The sequence below is a fragment of the Diaphorina citri genome, unplaced genomic scaffold (assembly GCF_000475195.1).
Source record: "Diaphorina citri unplaced genomic scaffold, Diaci psyllid genome assembly version 1.1 scaffold732, whole genome shotgun sequence".
Lineage (NCBI taxonomy): Eukaryota > Metazoa > Arthropoda > Insecta > Hemiptera > Psyllidae > Diaphorina > Diaphorina citri.
Genome location: NW_007378165.1, coordinates 120,930 through 142,949, shown reverse-complemented (window position 1 = coordinate 142,949; position 22,020 = coordinate 120,930). Strand labels below are relative to the sequence as shown.

Genomic DNA, 22,020 nt, shown 5'->3' with positions numbered 1-22,020 from the left:
TTTTGGCGGTTTTCGGTGTAATTTAACAATATCTCGGGAACGGTATAAGCTAGAGACTTGAAATTGAGTATGTAGTTCGAAAATGTGACAAGGATGCAACACAAAATGTTTGGTTGAGATGGTTGCTGCGGTTGGCGGTATTTTGACCGCTTTTGGACCGATTTTGGCGGTTTTCAGCTATAGCGACAAAACGGTTAGAGATATTGTAAAAGTTAGGGTAAAAGAACACTCAAATTCGCATCATTCAATAGGATAAGGAAAGTCGTGTGATGTTTACACCAGATTTTTTTCTACTGGGATTAACTTCAACGTGCTATCTCTGCTACCACTTTCACAACAAGGCTTTTAATAATAAACTCTTTATTGTTAAAAATTCATACAATATACATAAAGTACAAATTTAACAAAAGGCGGGATTATTGCCTTAGGCAATCTTTGCCATCCAACCCAAAGGGTGAATGTATTGGCACTAAGGGTTTTGCCCTGTCTGTGTCTAAATCACACCATTCTATTAGACAAACTTAAACATTATAAGTTCCGAGAAGTCAGCATTAAACTGATCAAAAACTACCTAGCAAAGAGATCACAAGTAGTAAAGCTGGGAGAAAATCTTTCAGATCCGCGCCTAATTAACACGGGGATTCCAACTGGTTCAATTTTAGGTCCGTTGATCTTCTTACTTTACATAAACGACCTACCCTCAAACTTACCTTCCCACGCAAAGGCAACCATCTTTGCGGATGATTCAACGCTTTTTGTTAGAAGAGAATCCGAACGTAATTTGCCTGGATGTCACGTACAGCGGCTATATACCGGGTGGAATCGAGCTCGGCGTTGCTTAACCTGAGTGTTGTAGTGAAGTAATCAGGTAGTCACTGGTCAAGTTGGTCCAACGAACGAACTGAGTTCTAAATTTTGAATAGATGATTTTGTGTTTAGCACCTTTGACTGTGTAGTTATTTGGAAACTAAAGTAGCGTCTGCACCTTGAAAATACATAATCGGCCCATGGCAGCAAGTGTGGTGGTGCCATTACTCCCAAAGAGTAAAAAATCACCTGTGTGCGCTATGAAATACATAAGACCTTGTTTAGACTGTGGGGTGCGGGAGTAAGACGACTTTTCAGTCTCATTCTGGCAGAATAAACAATTCATTACTAAAAACATAGGAAATCAAAGATAGCTCGCAATTGGTTCCGAAAGTTTCCCAAAATTAGAAAACACTTTATTTTTCAGTTTCATTCTATCTCAGGACCACCCTGTCTACAATTCCAGCAATTGGCTTCTTGCTGCTGATTCGCAATAATTCAACCCAGACCAATTCCAGCTAGAATCTTAGATACAACCTAGGTATCTATCTAGATATATTATTCTATCTATATTGGTATACCTATCTGGTACCTATCTTCAATTGAGGACCATCAGAAATACATCACTTACGTTCAATAAAAGCGACTCAAGATTTTGGATTTCAGCTTTTATTGTACCTACACAGAAGGTGCCAAGTAATAAGTAGGTAATAATAAATCAATTCAATTCAATTCAACCTAAATACGGTACCTATTAAGTATTAACATGAAAATAAAAGGTTTGAAAATCGCTTATTTTACGACTGACTCACTGATTCACTCATCAAAATTATGAGGCACTTCCCGATGTCCTAATAAGGAATTTCGCAGGTATAATAAGGAAGTATAGGTTATCATATGGTCCAAACGTGAGATTACATTGAAAATTGACGGAGTTATGATAGGGGTAAAAATGCGTCGAAATGTTTCGTGTAATATACACACTGGCGTGCTCAGGCCGGAACTTGGCCTGGCGCACTGCCGTGCGCCTAGATAACTCTAACTTTGAATATCGCGTCACTACAGCTAAAATCCCCCCAAAAAACGGTCGAAAACTGTCAAAATTGATCAAAGTACAGTGAACTGTAATGAGAAAAAATAAAGGGTCAAGATTATCTTTTTCGATATCTCTAACCGGTCAAAAGACCGCCAACCGCAGCACCTATGTAACCAAAAACCTTTCCTTATCATGTCGTTCCCCGCTTAATACACTACGCTAAATTTCATGACTTGACTTGGACTCGAACCACCAACCTCCAGATCTTTGGATCCACTGCGCTAACCACTACACCACCAAGGTTGGTAAAAACTGGCCATCGAAAATTTGAGCTCTACCGCACTCCATGGGAAGTTTTTTTACATAACGTGGGCCAAATATCCCGCAAGAGCCTCGTCATAATTGGACGTAGGTATCCCATGTAGTCATATTATTTAGTCATATCTCCTGTGCTGATTGATAATTGGGGTCCCGTGCATCAAAACAGGATAAGAGTTGGCGTTAAGACTATGTGCTTCCTCTGTGCACCGTGCTTTCTGAATTAACACGCTGCGCCAGTGCGCGCCGTAATTACGAGGATGGCACAATGCTTCATCCAAAAATAATGCGGGGAGCACCAAAAATTTCTAGGGAAATCACAAAAAAACTCCTAGAAAAATAGGACCTTACCTAGCAACTACTTACCTCTGACTTACCTACTCTATCCTGGAAAAGGACACTCGTCGCTGAAAACCAAAGCAAAGAAAGACATAACAGGAGAAATGCCAGTTCGTTCCAAGAACGAGCCCTATTTGTTCAGGATAAAATCAACCCCGGGCGGGAATCAAACCCGTGGCCTATCGGTTACAAGGGAGACACGCTACTCTCCAAGCTTACTAGGCTGACAAAAAAGGTCTAATTAGTAATTGGTGTACTGACCACCATCGCCTCGGTCGTAATGAGCTCTCAAGAATATGAAGAGCTACGTTTGTAACGGTATTACTCATCGGAGGTCCTGGGTTTGATTCCCGGCAGAGTCAAACTAACACAGAGCCCAGAATTTCCTATCTATATGTCTGAATCCCCCAAAAATTCCACAAAAAGTTTCGGAGTTTTTCGATATTCCACGCCATTCCCGAGAAACCCACCCTTGGGAGAGACTTTATAAACACCCTGTACATTTTAGCACACAGGAATTAGTACAGTCAACAGTGGCACGTTTCGGGTCACCCACTCTATCCTGATGAAGTGTCACTCGGTGTAGGTGTTATCCGGATTTGAGTAATGATTGCCTGGACTAATTTAAGTTCATTTCTGTGTTTAGTGAGACCTGTGGTGGAGCTATTTGCTTAATTTTTAGCAACTTCTAGTGTTGTGCTAGTTAAGGAGTTATTGTTATGATTGGGAGCTTCCTTAAGGACCTGTTGTATCCTTAGATATATCCTTCACCTACGCACCAATTAAAATGCGACATCTTTACTATGACTATACCTACGTGTGGTGCTGATAACTAAAATAATCGTACTTATTTTATGTAGAATCGCAGGTTCTCGGTGGGTATTAGAGTGTCTTTCTTACGAGCGCCGTTAGGTCGTGGGTTTAATTTCCACCCCGGGGCGGATTTTATCCTGAATTGTTTGGTTTTTTTTTTTTTTTTTTTTTTTTTTTTTAACGGTTGACTGTCTGTTATCATGTGTGTCTCTCTTTGCTTTGGGGAAGGTCGATAAGACCTTAGCTAAGGTCTTTTTAAGACACTTTTTCGTACTTTCGACTTCAGATTTGGATTTTTCATAACTTCTAACGTAAAGGAGTCAATATTTTTTTTTACCCAAATATTTTCTCTATAAAGGTGTGTCCACACTCCACAAGTCCACACATAGCACATTGTCCACCGACCGTCAATCGATGTCGACTGAACTGCCTCGTCTACTTGTCGGGGTGGAGCGGTCCTTAATTCACCTCGTTGATCGACGGCCGGTCGCGGTCGACTATGTATGTTTGGACACTTTCGAAGTTTCGACGCACGTTGAGGCACAAAAATTCGCCGCGTTAAAAAATTTCACCGTCGCTTCGCTCACTCCCTCCCCTCTCTCTCTGTTCACAGACGGCTCGTTCTCAAGCGCCCTCTCCTCGGAGGGAGGGGCAACCTCCCCCTCCTCCTCCTGTCCCACCCCCACCCCTACTGGGGGGGATGGAGGGGGGGTGTACACTCTGGGAGTGACGGACAACACCCCCTACCAGTGTTTGTACTGCGATAAGGCCTTCCAGAGACAGAACTACCTGAAGAAACATCAGCAGGTAAGAGACGAAATAAATGACCTTTTTTAGTCGGTTTTGAGGCCATTTTAGTTAGATTTCACAAACGGAAGAAGGGATACGGGATGATGTAGAAGAAGAGGAAGGGTGAAGGGAAAAAACTAGGAGGAGAAGTGGAGAAGAAGAAGAAGAATTAATTAGTATTCTTGAAGAAAATTTTGAAGGAAGAGAACAATAAAGGAGGAGAGATAGAATAAGAAGAACAAGACGAAGAAGAAGAAAAAGGAAAAGAAGAGGAAAACTAAGAACAAGAAAAACTGGATGAAAAAAAAAGAAGAAGGAGAAGGAAAAGGAGAATAAATTAGGAGACTGGAAAAACAAGTTGGAAAAAGCTGACTTGGTCAAGAACTTTTCCCTTCTTTCTCGGGGTCATAATACCCCGAACTTGGCCTGGCGCACTGCCTTGCACCTAGATTCACACATGTAGGTACCTGCTTGGTGGAATTGAGATTTGTAGGTGATATTTTATAAATCTAGTTGTAAAAATGTAAACATGTTCTATCGTTTACACTAGTGCATGCAGACCTCAATAAATAACCAATATGTAGTATTTTTGTACTTGTTCGACATCATAATCAAATAACATACAAAATTATTATAGACCTCAGCCTGCAATAGGGATATTTAAGTTCTTTCATTTAAAGTTGACATTTTTTTTTCTTTTTTTTTTTTTTGAGGTTTGATAGAGGGAACTGTAACTGCTAGGGTCTTATCGTCCCGAAGTCGAAGAAAGAAGGAAATGAAGTGGTTTGAGATGATAAACGGAACGTTGAGTTTCTCAACCTCCCACCGGTGCAAACGAATTCACCGGTTGATTGTTTGTAGTGTGTTTAGTTTAGGCTAACTAAATGCCACAGGTGGTGCGAAAACCTTTGAACCAATCAAAAGGCGCCTTTGTGGCGTGATTTTTACTCGTACCTATACAGTGTAGCAAAAATAGATATCTATAGAAACGGCTATTTTCTGAATATTTGTAAAGGTCTTTGCAGAGGAAGATTCTATGTAAACAAACTATACGAGTATACTTCGACTGGAATTGAACCCACGCCCTCCTGTTTATCAATCGAGCCTTGACCACTGCACCACCGAGGCAGAACTTGGACTTCAGTACCAAGTTCAGGTAAATCGCCTCTACCTCACCAATTCGGGTGTTGTGTGCCACCTGTAGTTTCAAACATAGTGGCACCTGTAGCAAAGTGGAGGGCACCTGTAACAAGTTCTATGAGGGGAGACGATAGACGCATCGTAAAATGAACGCAGGGCCGTTAACAGGTGGGATTCATCCGGCCCCTATTGAAGAACCGAGGGGGCCGGAAGCAGCATTATTTCCCCAACCCCGAGAACGAACATTATCCCATCAGGATAAAATCCGCCCCGGGCGGGAATAGAACCCGCGGCCTAGCGCTTACAAGGCAGACGCGTCACCAACCAAGGCCAGACTCTGAAAATTTGGAGCACCCACCACAGTTAGGTTGGAGAGCAGGGCGTCTGCTTGTCTGCTTTTTGTAAGCGGTCTAGTTCGCGGGTTCGATTCCCGCCCGGGGCAGATTTTATCCTAAACAGATAAGGTTCGTTCTCGGAACGGCTGGCTTTCTCTTATCCCATCTTTCTTCGATTTTGTGACGATAAGACCTTGGCAGTTACAGATCCCTCTATCACACCTCTGCAGGGCGTCTGCTTGTCTGCTTTTTGTAAGCGGTCTAGTTCGCGGGTTCGATTCCCGCCCGGGGCAGATTTTATCCTAAACAGATAAGATTCGTTCTCGGAACGGCTGGCTTTCTCTTATCCCATCTTTCTTCGATTTTGTGACGATAAGACCTTGGCGGTTATAGTTCCCTCTATCACACCTCTTTGAAAAAAAAAAAACACGAATCGCCGTGACAACCCTGTTTGGAAACACTCTGTTGGAAGGTGTCAAAAAATATACCTAGATTCCTAGATATTAGGTACCTATTTTTTTATTTTTATTATTTTAACTCCAGATAAAGGATCTACACACCTGTTTGTCTCCGCAAGATTTAGACATCAGATGCACACCTCTGTTTCTATCGCAGCGTACAAGACGGATAACATGTGTTATACATAGGACCATAGTGTTATCCACACATGTTATACATTTGATTCATGTTTAACATATTATGATTCATGGGATCGTGTTGGGATAATGTTGGTGACCCAACACGTTGCTTGTTGGGCAGATTTATGGCCCGTGTTCTAATCGTTTGTACTTAGGTTGTTTTACTTTCTATTACCTCACATAGAAAAACAATAAGAAAAAGAAAAGGAGGTGAAATCACAAAAAAAAAAGACAATCACGATGAGAAATCAAAGAAGAATTATCTTACAGAAGAGGAGGAAGAAGAAGAAAGGACGGTCTGACAAATTGTGACGCGTATGAAAAGAAAACTAACCTCAGGAAAGCGTGGTTGGCCACTACCCCACTGCGGCAGGTTTTTTCTTTGGGCAAAAACTTTCAATCTTCTAGAGTATTGAACCCAGGACCTCTGGAGTATGAAAGCCCCTAAAAGAGGTGCTTTTTTTCTTATTCTCACTGATAATTGTCTCAAGAAATTAAGAGAAACCACCCAAGTTTAGGTGTCTTTATTCCAGGTGTCTCAGGTGTCCCGTTATTTTGATAGGGATTATAATAAACATGTTTAGGTGGTTAATGTTAATAATTTAATTATTATTATTATGTTATGATTATTATGATAACCACTTAACTAACAGTAAGTAATAATATTAAAAACACCTAGGTATCAACCTATCTACGGGTAGGTACATAGCTACCTACCTACCTGGCTAGTTATCAGGAAGACAGTTATTAGGAAACAATGTCAGATAACTTCATTCAGAATCTTTTGATTTGATTTTTTAATTTTACTTTCATGTAATGATTTAAAATCAAGACTAGAGCCCGTTCTCCCTTTATTCCCAATATAGTGTGCATGTCACCCATCCATTTATTGGCCTTCCTCGGCGTAGCTTAACATAGGTAACGCTAAAACGGGTCTTAAATGATCCCTGAATCAAAAAGTTTTCTCGCTTTGAGTTCATAGGTCGTCGCGACAAATTTCGAGATCAGAGCTCATTTGTGTGAGAAAATGTGAAAAAAAATCCCGCAAAAACCAGTTTTTTTTTTGGTTTTTTGGCTTTATGGTTCTCTGGACAAAATTTGCACCACCATTTTCGTTTTCCTAGTAAAAAGACCTTTAATTTGATATATAGGTCGACCAGGTTTGGATAAGTCCTTCTATGGGGACAGACTGACAGACAGACCGACACCGAAGCGAATACAATAGTCCGTCCACTATACCTTTTATTACCTATTAGTAATAATAAAGGAAGGACGGACTAAAAACCATCACCTGAAATCTGTCCTGCTATCTGCTATAGGTAGGTAATAGATATTATCGGGTCCCCCAGACCCTATTGTATTAAATGGGACATTGCCCCGTTAGTAAGTTAACACCCAACAACCAGTCACCCAAATAAGATGTATTATATTAGACCCAAACCAGAAAGTCGAAGATTAAAACGATTTAGGTGCGCAAGTAGTAAAAACCATCACCTGAAATCTGTCCTGCTATAGGTAGGTAATAGAAATTATCGGGTCCCCCAGACCCTATTGTATTCAATGGGACATTGCCCCGTTAGTAAGTTAACACCCAACCACCAGTCACCCAAATAAGATGTATTATATTGGACCCAAACCGAATAATAGAAAGAATGGTCACCCCTATAATGAAAACATAATAGACAACCCAAATAGAAATACGTATTATCTATCATAGAATAATGGAATTATTGGAAAACTATTAGACTGTGTTATTAGAAGTCAGAAGATTATTGAATCATCGGACTGGTTGGAATTTGGACACCCAACTTTCCGAACGTGACCTGGGACAATGGATATTAGACAATGTAAGGTTGTAAGGAAGCCAGCCTAGTTATTAGCTTAGTTGGTAGTACGTCCGCCTTGTAAGCGCTAGGCCCCGGGTTCGATTCCCTCCCGGGGCGGATTTTATCCTGAACGCATAATGTTCGTTTTCGGAACGGCTGGCTTTCTTCTATTCTGTCTTTCTTCTCTCTTCGATTTCGGGACGATAAGACCGTAGCAGCTTAGCAGTTAGAGTTTCCTCTATCAAACTTATTACTCAGGCAATCGGTACTTATACATATAGTTATGGTCTATTGTTCAGTTCTTTTTTTTTTATCAGGCATCCAACGTCCAAGAAACAAAATTCAATAAAAATAAGCAATCAGCAATATTGATTTTGTCTCATTTTCTGTCTTGAGAAATATTTTTAATACTGCTTTATTGTCGCCATAAGCTGTTTTCTTTCTTTTTAATAGTTTTACTGTCACAGGTACTTTTTTTTACAATTTTTATAGTCATACGTCATACCTACCTGAGGTAACTACTTTTTTTCTGCCTTAGTGCCAAGTGTATTAGATGGGGACCTACCTTTTTTTCTCAAGTGGCCAGTCTGACCACAAAGTAGTTAAAATGACCAACAACAAACAATAGCAGCAACAACAACAACAACAACAACAACTGAACAACGACAAGGACACTCCCCCGTGGGAACTTGCCAATAAAACTGGGTAGGAACATCTCCACTAATATTGGGAGTTTTGACATCTCCACTAATATTGGGAGTTTTGACATCTCCACTAATATTGGGAGTTTCGGTTGAAAGATTGAGATAATGAAAATTTTATTTTCCATTCCGGTATCTATGACCAAAGACCTATAACATGCTAAAATTTGAGCAAAATCGATGACCTTGCGCATTAAAGGGCTAATATATCTAAAGATTTTAGCCATTTTACAGTGACGTTCAGTAGGTACACCTCTGTAACGTCAATCCCGTTGTCTAAATCCAGGTCCATTATCTCCACCGAAAATCTCTCTCTCGGGAGAACAATTCGATAATAAGAATTAGACTAAGAATATTCAATATTTAGCTCAATTATTAAAGTTACAGCTGACTTTGTTTGTGAGTCAATGAAAAAAAAAAAGACTTTGCCGAAGATTTAGGGAACTGTAACTGCTAGGGTCTTATCGTTCCGAAAGCGAAGAGAAAACGAAGACAGGATAGGAGAAAACCAGGCCTTCCGAGAACAAATCTTGGTACCGATTGTAGACACCAACCTTGAACTTTATACGGAACTAGCTGAATTCCGTCGCTTCGCTCCGGAATCCCGCTAGTTCATCCCGAGGCATGGCCAAACTTGTGGAAAAGGCATGGCCGACAGTGTTTGTACTGCGATAAGGCCTTCCAGAGACAGAACTACCTGAAGAAACATCAGCAGGTAAGAGACGAAATAAATGACCTTTTTTTAGTCGGTTTTGAGGCCATTTTAGTTAAATTTCACAAACGGAAGAAGGGATACGGGACGATGTAGAAGAAGAGGAAGGGTGAAGGGAAAAGACTAGGAGGAGAAGTGGAGAAGAAGAAGAAGAGGCTGGCTTTCTCCTATCCTGTCTTCCTTCTCTCTTCGATTTCGGGACGATAAGACCATAGCAGTTAAAGTTCCCTCTGTCAAACCTTTTTTTTTTTTAAAAAAAAAAGAACTTGGTTAAGACTTTGAGGGTAAAGGTACTTTCTGGTCCTATTTCAGAAAGATGAACCTTTCGGGTCGGCTTAATGCCACTCGCAGAGTGCACCCCGAAACAGCTTCCACTCTTTGGTATACAAAAGTCCCCTCTGAAGTTTACGTGTAGGGACAATGAACAAACAGCCCTATAGGGACAATGAACAAACAGCCCTAAATGTCAGGTTAATCTTACACGAATCTACGAACTTTGTCACAAAAAAAAGTGAGAATCTCCAAGTTCTCGATCCAACAATTTCATTCGCCCCTTTTTCACACGCGCCTCCTTTACCACGATTTCAAAAACTGATCTCAATCTTTCGCCTCTCGCTGTGTTACTACGTGTGAACATGATAGTTATGTCAACATAAAACGCCGCGTTTTGACGCTTAGGACGCGTTATAGTGTAACCAGGGCCTTCCACAGCCGCGTCGGGACACGAGGCTAAGTCCAATCATGGTCCTTTGAGCCCTCCCTCAAAAGACCATGAACAATTTTTTGCAAACAAGAATAGGTACTTACTGGGTCTTCTTCTTTGTGTCTTTCTTTCTTCTTCTTTTACTACGTGTGAACATGATAGTTATGTCAACATAAAACGCCGCGTTTTGACGCTTAGGACGCGTTATAGTGTAACCAGGGCCTTCCACGGCCGCGTCGGGCCACGAGGCTAAGTCCAATCATGGTCCTTTGAGCCCTCCCTCAAAAGACCATGAACAATTTTTTGCAAACAAGAGTAGGTACTTACTGGGTCTTCTTCTTTGTGTCTTTCTTTCTTCTTCTTCTTCTTCTATACTTCTTCGATTTCTTCTCCTTCTTCTCTTCCTCCTCCTCTTCTTTTTCTTAGCCTGTTCTTCTTCTTCGTCTTCATTTCCCGTGTTCAGACGGGGTCGGCGTTTTGGCAACGAAAGTTACAACTCCCTCTCCTATCCTGTCTTCCTTTCTCTCTTCAATTTCGGGACGATAATTTCAGACGGGGTCGGCGTTTTGGCAACGAAAGTTACAACTCCCTCTCCTATCCTGTCTTCCTTTCTCTCTTCAATTTCTGGACGATAAGACACGGTGTCTCACAGTGTTGGAAGGATTTGGCTTTGAAACCCCTTGGACGCCCAGAAACCCTGGACTCCATGTCTTAATCGCTAATCCCCAGGGCCGGATTAGCCAAATAGGGTTTCTCATTTAAAAATCCAAAGTTGGTAGGTACCTAATTCGCGGACTTCGCGAAATTTTTCGTGAATCTCGATATTGCCAAAATATCCGCATCAAAAATCAAAAAGTTACGGTTTTTTTTTTTTGTCCAACAACAGAGCCGAAAAATTTTTTTTTTTTTGTCCAACAACAGAGCCGAAAAAAGTTTTTTTTTTTTTGTCCAACAACAGAGCCGCTTTTCTCTTTTTTTTTCAACTATCTTCTTAGGCTGATGATTCCCCCTTAGTCGACACAACCTCAATACATTATGTATTGAGGTTTAGACAAGGGGTAACATCTCCTTATTTCTATAATAATATGTTCCTAATTTGTCAATTGTCATGTACCTATGTATATTATATGAAATAAAGAGATGTATATGTTAAAAAAAAAAAAAAAAAAAAAACTAATATTGGGAGTTTTGACATCTTCACTAATATTGGGAGCTTTGACATCTCCATTAACATTGGAAGTTTTGACATCTCCAGCTCCACTAATATTGGGACTTTTCGCATCTCCACTAACATTGGGAGTTTTGACATCTCCACTAATATTGGGAGTTTTGACATCTCCACCAATATTGGGAGTTTTGACATCTCCACCAATATTAGCAGTTTTGACATCTCCACTAATATTGGGAGTTTTGACATCTCCACTAATATTGGGAGTTTTGACATCTCCACTAATATTGAGAGTTTTGACATCTCCACTAATATTGAGAGTTTTGACATCTCCACTAATATTGGCAGTTTTGGCATCTCCACTAATATTGATAGTTTTGACATCTCCACTAATATTGGGAGTTTCGACATCTCCACTAATATTGGGAGTTTTGGCATCTCTACTATTAGTTCAATAGTCCCTATTCTTTCTTGAAACCTTTATAGCAACCTTTACGAAAGTCGACGATTAAAACGATTTAGGTGCGCAAGTAGTAAAAACCATCACCTGAAATCTGTCCTGCTATAGGTAGGTAATAGAAATTATCGGGTCCCCCAGACCCTATTGTATTAAATGGGACAATGCCCCGTTAGTAAGTTAACACCCAACCACCAGTCACCCAAATAAGATGTATTATATTGGACCCAAACCGAATAATAGAAAGAATGGTCACCCCTATAATGAAAACATAATAGACAACCCAAATAGAAATACGTATTATCTATCTTTGACATCTCCACTAATATTGGGAGTTTTGACATCTCCACTAATATTGAGAGATTTGACAAGAGCAAGAGCCCTAAATTCAACTGACCTTTTTTTCCGCAGCGATCACCTCAACATTCACAAAAAGACGCACGACCTGCGCAAGCCGCATCAATGTTCCCTATGTAACCGAGGCTACAATACAGTCGCGGCTCTCACCTCTCATCTGCAGAAACACAACAAGAACCCCCCGGACCCCCCCACGACGCCGCCCCTGGGGGCCAGCTTCAAGTGTTTGGACTGCGAGACCAAGTTCGGCACACCGGAGGACTTGCAGGTGAGGGTTCGAGTCCCCGACTGGGAGGAAATTTAGCCTCGCTAGGTTGTATTTTATACCTATCTTAAGCCAGCGCGCGCCAGCCTAGTTGGCTTGGAGGGACTAGTTGGCTTAACTATGTCGATTCTCGCTCAAGGCTGATATTATGAAAATTCACATGAAAAATTTAGTGGTTGGGTGGAAGAGCTCCTCTAGGCAGTACTGGTAAAAAAAAATAATAAAAAAATAGGGACGTTCTCGGAACGGCTGGATTTCTCCTAGCCTGTCTTTTCGCTTTGGGGACAAAATTATCTCAGCACACTGAGAGAAAAAATAGTGATAGGCTGATAGGGTTTGAAAAACTCTATTATTGGGTTATTTTCCCTGATTTAGGTTGTTGGAATACTCTCAAATCTCAAATTCTTTGTGGTAAAGCAGAGCCTTTTCACAACTTTTGTGGATATCACAACATTACTAAGTGTCTCCTTTGCAGTCAATTTCCATATTTCAATAATCTTTTTACACTGGTAACGTCGCCACTGGTCGCTACTCGATTAAAGTAGGAGTTCGCGGGTTCGAATCCGGGTGAAGGTAGAAAAAAATGTGTATGTGGAAAATGTGGACAAAATATGCAGGTATCTGGGTAGTGGCTAAATCCCACAACCAGACTAGTGTCTGGTTTTTACATTTTTTAATGGCAAAATCACAAAAAAAGAGGAAGAAGAAGAAGAAGAAGAAGAAGTGTGAGAAATGTGGACACCAGTACTCGAGAAGGTCAGTTTGCGGGTTCGAATACCGGTGAGGGTGGGGAAAAATCTGTATGAAAATGTGGACAAAACAAATAAAATAATATGGTTTGTTGTATTGATAAATAATAATCATTACAGAGGACATAATATGTATATCTCGGTAGGTGACTTCTTAGGTAGTTTTTTTATGGTTTAACACTACTGTATAGCTGTTATAACCGCTAAGGTCTTTAGTGAGGGGGGGTTTACCCTCCATTCGTAGACAAGCTATAGGTTACCCACAAACCCGCCTACTTACACTAAGCTCACCCAGCGTGAGTAGAGCAGGAAAAGCCAACAGCACGCGATTGCCCAGATGGCTAATTGGTCACCCATTCGGATCCCCTAGGCAGCCTAATTTTAGGAGAACAGTTCTTTTTTTTGTACCTACCTACTCCTGATTTTTTTTTTTTTTTTTTGACAATATCAACTTGACATACCCAATTCGGATTCAGTTATCCTCTTCAAAACAATCACATCTTGAATCTCAGTGGGAGACCTATAAACACGTGCAGTGTAAATATTTATTATTAGTTTATTAGGGTCATACTCAAATAATAAATGTATAAATATGCTCTCATAATAATAACGTCTTATGCTGGATTTAAACGGCGCGGCGAGAGCCGAGAGACAAACACTTGTTTCATATTCATAAACTAAGCCAGCGCCAGCAGAGCGGTAATAGCGTGTTAAATACACTTGTTTCATATTCATAAACTAAGCCAGCGCCAGCAGAGCGGTAATAGCGTGTTAAATAAGTCCCTTTACTCCAGCAGTAGGCTACTACTATTATTGTGGTCAAATTCTCAAATTATATTGAGGATAAAATTCCATACCTCGGCGGGTTTACCACCATCACAATAATAAGTTGATTTTTTTTCCAACGACCTAATGACAATTGAGTATTAAGGACTTATTATTTTTAGCGGGTGACTTGACTTATAGTGACTGAGTCACTGATCTATCCTGGGGGTCCCCTAATTCCTTATTCAGATGTGGCTGGTGTGAGCTCCTAACAAGTCAAGAGGTCCCTTAGGATAGGACCTAAACACACCCATTTGGTCTGTCCTATTTTTACACTCTATTATTTATTATTCTCTTTAGCCTGGATTCTTCGATCTCATAGGCTTTGTTTATTTAAGGTAGGTACGCATTACATACTTTCGTAAACCAGCTCCTTTTTCTTCTTCTTCTTTTTCTTCTTCGCCTCATCCCGCGTATACACAGACGAGGTCGGTGTTTTTCTCCTTTACTGTTTTTCCATAGGCCAGACTCCGAAAATTTGGAGCATCCCCGCCCGGTCCAACACTATTGGGACTCTCGAACCAACTTCTCTCCCTAACAAAATCCTGGCTTACGGGAGTTTTGACATATTCACTAATATTGGGAGTTTTGACATCTCCACTAATATTGGGAGTTTTGACATCTCCACTAATATTGGGAGTTTTGACATCTCCACTAATATTGAGAGATGTCGCAATGACCTATGAACTCAAAGCGAGAAAGTTTTAGATAACACTCCAGTCGTCAATTTAAGACCGGTTTTAGCGTTTTCTAGGTTAAGCAACGCCGATGAAGGCCAATAAATGGATGGGTGACTTAAACATTTTATTGGGAATAAAGGGAGAACGGGCTCTAGTCTTGATTTTAAATCATTACATGAACGTAAAATCAAATCAAGAATGATAATAAACTGAATATTAAACAAATTAGGTAGGTACATAGGTACTGATTTTCTCTAATCACGATCGAATAAACTACGGGCTAAAAAATTCCCGGAGGGACGGACCCAGCTTGTTAAAATTCACACCTCGTTTCATCTTCTGATTTCAGACGCACAAGGAACATCTTCCGTTCGAGTGCGAATTCTGTCGTCAACGCTTCAAGCACAAGCGAAGCAGAGATCGCCACGTCAAGCTACATACGGGCGAGAAGAAGTACAAGTGTGAGAAATGCGGGCACCGGTACTCGAGAAGGTGAGTTCGTGGGTTCGAATCCGGGTGAAGGTAGAAAAAAATGTGTAGGTATGTGGAAAATGTGGACAAAATATGCAGGTACAGCAGAGATCGCCACGTCAAGCTACATACGGGCGAGAAGAAGTACAAGTGTGAGAAATGCGGGCACCGGTACTCGAGAAGGTGAGTTCACGGGTTCGAATCTCGGGTGAAGGTAGAAAAAAAAATGTGTATGTGGAAAATGTGGACAAAATATGCAGGTATCTGGGTAGTGGCAAAATCCCACAACCAGACTAGTGTCTGGTTTTTACATTTTTTAATGGCAAAATCACAAAAAAGAGGAAGAAGGAGGAGAAGAAGAAGAAGAAGGAGAAGGGAGTTCGTGGGTTCGAATCCGGGTGAAGGTAGAAAAAAATGTGTATGTGGAAAATGTGGACAAAATATGCAGGTATCTGGGTAGTGGCAAAATCCCACAACCAGACTATTGTCTGGTTTTTACATTTTTTAGTGGCAAAATCACAAAAAAGAGGAAGAAGAAGAAGAAGAGGTGTGAGAAATGTGGACACCAGTACTCGAGAAGGTCAGTTTGCGGGTTCGAATACCGGTGAGGGTGGGGAAAAATCTGTATGAAAATGTAGACAAAATAAATAAAATAATTTGGTTTGTTGTATTGATAAATAATAATCATTACAAAGGACATAATATGTATATCTCGGTAGGTGATTTCTTAGGTAGTTTTTTTTATGGTTTAACACTACTGTATAGCTGTTATAACCGCTAAGGTCTTTAGTGAGGGGGGGGTTTACCCTCCATTCGTAGACAAGCTATAGGTTACCCACAAACCCGCCTACTTACATTAAGCTCACCCAGCGTGAGTAGAGCAGGAAAAGCCAACAGCGCGCGATTGTCCAGATGGCTAATTGGTCACCCATTCGGATCGTAAGTAGCTATGTCCCCTCTCTCTCGCTCTATATCCAAACTACACTCGTCCGTCTATCAGTCTTCCCCGTCGCCGCTCTCGTTTCCCCTCCAGGTGAGTAGCGACCCGAGTAGCGACCCTAGTTTCTCTTGAAGGTAAGTAGCGACCCTAATTTACCCATATAGCTAAGAAGCTACCCAAATAGCGACCTTGATTTATCTTATAGGTAAGTAGCGACCCTAATTTTGTCTTATAGTGAAGAAGCTACCCAAATAGCGACCATAATTTATCTTATAGGTAAGTAGCGACCCTAATTTAGTCTTATAGTTAAGAAGCTACCCAAATAGCGACCTTAATTTATCTTATAGGTAAGTATTTACTTCTATAGGTAGAAGTAAATACTTACTAAGTATTTACTTACTAAGTATTTAGTAAGTATTTACTTCTATAGCGACCCTAATTTACTTCTATAGGTAGGTAGCGACCTAAGTAGTGACCCTTGTTTGTCCTATAGTAGCTACCACCCCTCTCTCATGTCCCCTCTCGCTCGTTCTATATCCAAACTACACTCGTCCGTCTATCAATCTTCCCCTTCCCCTCCAGGTAAGTAGTGACCCGAGTAGCGACCTTAATTTAATCCTATAGGTAAGTAGCTACCCTAATTTCTCTTATTCGTGAGCAGAAACCGGAGTAGCGACCCTAATAAAAAGCTCTAGGTAAGGTTAGTAGCTACTCGAGTAGTAACTCTAATTTAATTTCAGTTAAGCAGCTACCCTAAATTCACCTTCAGGTAATAACAGGGCCGTACTTAGAGGGGAGCTAAGGGCTCCGCCCTCGAGCCTTATCCCCCCCCCTCGACAAAATCCTGCCCTGGGTAATCAGATAATGAAACTTAAAGAGGAACCGTAACAAAAAAAGTCTGGCCACCCCTGAGATAATGAAACTTAAGAGTAGTGTCAACCTTATCCATAATTTCTGAGTTGTCAAATCTCTGTTTTCCAGATGGACTTGGCTAGGTAGGTACTTCCCGAAAATCAATGTGGTGAAATAAAAGTGTAATATTTTTTCTTCTTCTTCCTCTTCAGTTCCCTCTGGCTTCGTCGCCCTCTCGCTACTCAGGGTCTCCGGGTTCGATCCCCAATGCCCGGTACATGTGCAATTATTGTTCCAATGGGAGTGAAGGGTTCAGCTCGCTAGAATCTCTTCATGTTCATATTCAGACAGCCCATGGTAAGTTGAGGGTAATACGTATCAAGGGGTTTATCAGCTCCCGTGGCGTAGTGGTCACTGCGAGGTCTCCGGGTTCGATCCCCAATGCCCGGTACATGTGCAATTATTGTTCCAATGGGAGTGAAGGGTTCAGCTCGCTCGAATCTCTTCATGTTCATATTCAGACAGCCCATGGTAAGTTGAGGGTAATACGTATAGCCTCTTTCTATTTTAACCATACACTATTATCAACAGCCTCTTGATCTCGGGAAGTTACTTTACAACTAACTGTAATTAAACTCATGGGTCTCCGGGTTCGATCCCCAATGCCCGGTACATGTGCAATTATTGTTCCAATGGGAGTGAAGGGTTCAGCTCGCTCGAATCTCTTCACGTTCATATTCAAACAGCCCATGGTAAGTTGAGGGTAATACAGCTTGTCACCGAATTTAGTGTGACATCTCTGTCACTAAACACCTTAGCAGCTACAGTGACCCTAAACTCACTGAAAAAAGAAGGAGAGAATAAGCTCATTTTGTCCCCATGATTTGACTTTCAGATTCAGTCCTCCCGACCAGCAAACCAAGCCCACCGACCTCACAGTCAGCAAAAAACATAAACTCAAGTCAGCCCACAACAATAACAACAACAATGGTCCTACCTATGATCCTAATAAGCGAATCAAACTAAACGGAACTAGCGCGAATAATAACGAACTGAGTTCTGTGATTGTAAGTATACCTTCGTTCGCATTCGTCAGATTTGATTTTACGTGCAACGTGCAATGCAAATGCTTTGCACGTTGCATTGCACAAGTCTGGACCCACCACAATATGTTTAAAAATTTTAGCCATTTTACAGTGACGTTAAGTAGATACACCTCTGTAACGTCAATCGCGTTGTCTAAATCCAGGTCCATTATCTCCACCGAAAATCTCTCTCTCTCGGGAGAACAATTCGATAATAAGAATTAGACTAAGAATATAAAAAAGGCAATATGATTTTTTTTTTTTTCACTTTGTGTTTTTTCCACTTGGGACATTAGAGGTTATTAGGGACTTAATTATTTTTAGCGGGCGACTAGACTGAGTGACTGAGTCATAGACCGATCCTGGGGGTCCCCTAATTCCTGGTGTGAGCTCCTCACAAGTCAAGAGGTCCCTTAGGATAGGACCTAAACACACCCATTTGGTCTGTCCTATTTTTACACTGTATTATTCATTATTCTTTTTAGCCTGGATTTTGCGATCTCATAGGCTTTATTTTTATTAGGCTTTGTTTATTTAAGGCACATTACATACTTACGTAAATCAGGCAAACCAGGCTTATCAAAATGAAGTATCTTCTTAGCCCACCGACCTCACAGTCAGCAAAAAACACAAACTCAAAGCAGCCCACAACAATAACAACAACAATGGTCCCACCTATGATCCTAACAAGCGAATCAAACTAAACGGAGCTAGCGCGAATAGTAATGAACTCAGTTCTGTGATAGTAAGTTTACCTAAGTACCTTTAAAAAAGACGGTTGGTCCAGTGAGGCACGGTTGGTCCAGTTCAGACGGGGTCGGCGTTTTTCGTCAGCCTCTCAATCAGCCCTAACTAGGGTGATTGCTTTGGGCTGACATTTGATTTTGGCTACAAATGTTACGAGTGGATGCCCTTCACACTCAAACTTTTGCTATTTCTTTAGCAGGGGAAAGTCAGGCTGGTGTACTCCCTGTTTAACGTAACCCAGCCAGACAGCTCGAATGAGGTTTTAAATTAGATAGAACAAGTTTAGCTACCTAGAAAATCTAGAAATCCACTAATTCAACTGTTAAGCTGGGTCCAGACTTGTGCAATGCAACATGCAATGCAACGTGCAATGCAATGAAATTCGTTAGTTTGGACGTGTTTGAGAAAGTTGCAGCAAAGTTTTCTGAACATTGCAGCAAACGTTTGTGGGTATCCGAGAGTTTGGCGGTTTTCTGGCGAATGTCTTTGATGTGCGTTGCACTAGTTTGGACGTGTTTGCAAAGCATCGTGCAATGCAATGCAAATGATGTACCTACTATAGGCCATTACTAGTTGAGTATCGGTACAAAAATTCTCGGATACATGAAAAACGTTTGCATTCGTCAGATTTGATTTTACGTGCAACGTGCAATGCAAATGCTTTGCACGTTGCTTTGCACTTTGCATTGCACAAGTCTGGACCCACCATTAGATTAGTCACGAGAGGATATTCGACAAACCACCTCCGAATTCGGGTACCTTGCTTTTTAAAACGGAAAAGAACCAACGAGGCACAGACCAAAAGGACTTTTGAAACCGAAAAAATGAAAAGGCTTAGTAAGGCCTCAACCAAACGGACTGAAACGCAATTGACCGAATTTTTAAAGCACCTTAAAGGGAGAGAAAATTTAGCAGAAAGGAACCAACAAGGCAAAAACCAGAAAAGGACTGAAACGCGAACGACCGACCGTATTATTAGAACACCAGGAAGGAAAAAGGACCAAAGGCTGACGACACTTGAGGTGTTTACGTTTCTGATTTCAGAACGGTGCGAGAAAAGTGGAGGAAAATCCCCAGTGGCGCCTCTTAAGGTAGAGACACACTCCCATCACGTCACGTGATGTGATGGTAGTGGGGTTGTCCTGAACGAAATTATAACCTACAATATTATGGGAAAACTTTGAACTACATCTTTCTCACTCCCAATGACTTCGTGTTATTGGTAGTGTTTCTACCTTTTAGTGACCGCGGTTTTGCCCTTCACTGGGCGTGGGCGACAAAAGCTACTGGCCTTCTCACATTAACGTCACCCAGCCTGAGTGTAAATGTAAAAAAATGTAAATGTAAATGCAGTTTCTTTTTGTGTTATTATATCACAACTTTGGTGCTCACTGCAGCATTGTAGGACCTCAAAGCAGCCCACAACAATAACAACAACAATGGTCCCACCTATGATCCTAATAAGCGAATCAAACTAAACGGAGCTAGCGCGAATAGTAATGAACTGAGTTCTGTGATTGTAAGTATACCCCCAATGATTTTTGGTAAACTCACAAAGATAAGTGCACCAAGAACTCCATAATCTATAGAAGACTCAGTAACTTTGTAGATAAAGTAGTTACCATTTCTCCCTAAATGACCAAGAACTCCAACATTTTTTTTATTATTCAAAACAGAGCCGAAAAATTTCTGCCGGGAAACGAATCCGGGACCTTCAGTGTACAAGCGTACGATAGCCACTCGGTCTCGGAGGTTGTTCGAATGAAAATACCTACTTACAAAACAGAAATAAAACCCACACATTACTGAGAGGCTCAAAGCAGCCCACAACAATAACAACAACAATGGTCCCACCTATGATCCTAATAAGCGAATCAAACTAAACGGAGCTAGCGCGAATAATAATGAACTCAGTTCTGTGATAGTAAGTTTACCTAAGTACCTTTAAAAAAGACGTTAGATAGAAGGAACTCTAAAGTCTATTAACTTAGGTCTTGAAGTCCCGGAATCGAAGACAGAACGAGGACAGGATAAGAGGAAGCCTGCCGTTCCGGGAACGAACCTTACCCTTTTTTGGTATAAGTAGGGCCATCGGCTATAATAAACGCCTTATGTCACTGCGACCTGGTTAGATCTTTTGTGACTCCCCTACTGTTATATCTTGAGGTCATGATACGATTGCTACATCCATTACCTTCTTTATTCTACTGGCACACAGTTACAAATGCGTTAGGATTTGTCTGTGAACTTATCTTCCAACTTACCCTACTTATCTTTTGACAGATTGTACTTCACAAATGAAGTCTACACAAACTTGCCGTACACATGGGCCAACCACTCACTATCAGGTAGACCTGATCAGGTCTACCTGGTAGTGAGTGTGCTTATCAGGTATCAGCAAGACCTAACAGGCGGACCTTTTCAGCCGTACCTGTTGGGTCTACGTAATAGTTTGTGTACTCAGCGCGTACACCTGACAGGTGGACCTGATAATAATAATAATAGTGCCTATTTATACTGCTCGCATAGAGACCACTACACCACCGAGGTAGGTAGCGCCTTGACCACTACACCACCGAGGTAGGTATTCCATACCTCGGCTGGGATTGAACCCACGCCCTCCTGTTTACCAGGCGAGCGCCTTGACCACTACACCACCGAGGTAGGTATTCCATACCTCGGCTGGGATTGAACCCACGCCCTCCTGTTTACCAGGCGAGCGCCTTGACCACTACACCACCGAGGCAGGTACGTCTATCAAAATTGATAGTGAGTGGCTGGCATAAGCAACTTCCTCCCTCCACAAACTCACCTCAAACTCTTTTCCACAGAAACACTACGAGAACGCGCACAAGCTGCACATCTGCTCCCAATGCGACGCGACCTTCCCCGATCTCGCCTCGTTCTCCCTCCACCAGAAAACCCACCTGGACAACGAGCTCCACCGGCTCAACAACAACACCCCGACTTCGCCCGAACTCCAGTGCAAACAGTGCTCGTCCGTCTTCGCCGACATTCGGGAGCTGTCGGAGCACTTCGTGAGCCATTGCCTCGCGATGCTGAAGTTGTTCCAGTGCGGAGCGTGCCAGTTGAGCTTTGGCAGCGGAGAAGAGCTGACGAAGCATCTGGGCGAGACGCATGTGTGTAAGGTGTACAAGTGTGGCCTGTGTAGTGAGATGTACGACAGTAAACTGCTGATACAGGTGAGCACTGGTTGTAGAATAGAATAGAATATACCTTGTTTATCCTGCTCGAATGAGACTAAAA

At 41.5% G+C, this 22,020-nt stretch overlaps 1 protein-coding gene across 1 annotated transcript in view; it reads left to right on the top strand.

The window, feature by feature from the left end:
• Nucleotides 1-3,926: 3,926 nt before the first annotated feature.
• Nucleotides 3,927-22,020, top strand: part of LOC103511624 (zinc finger protein 423-like) — a gene marked incomplete at its 5' end in the record, with an annotated part of 24,541 nt that continues 6,447 nt past the window's right edge. The window contains 8 exons of the mRNA XM_026825333.1: nt 3,927-4,120; nt 15,008-15,150; nt 17,226-17,456; nt 17,817-17,988; nt 18,608-18,751; nt 20,159-20,272; nt 20,564-20,677; nt 21,585-21,956. Coding sequence (XP_026681134.1) covers nt 3,927-4,120; nt 15,008-15,150; nt 17,226-17,456; nt 17,817-17,988; nt 18,608-18,751; nt 20,159-20,272; nt 20,564-20,677; nt 21,585-21,956 — 1,484 coding nt within the window. The remainder of the gene's footprint in view (nt 4,121-15,007; nt 15,151-17,225; nt 17,457-17,816; nt 17,989-18,607; nt 18,752-20,158; nt 20,273-20,563; nt 20,678-21,584; nt 21,957-22,020) is intronic.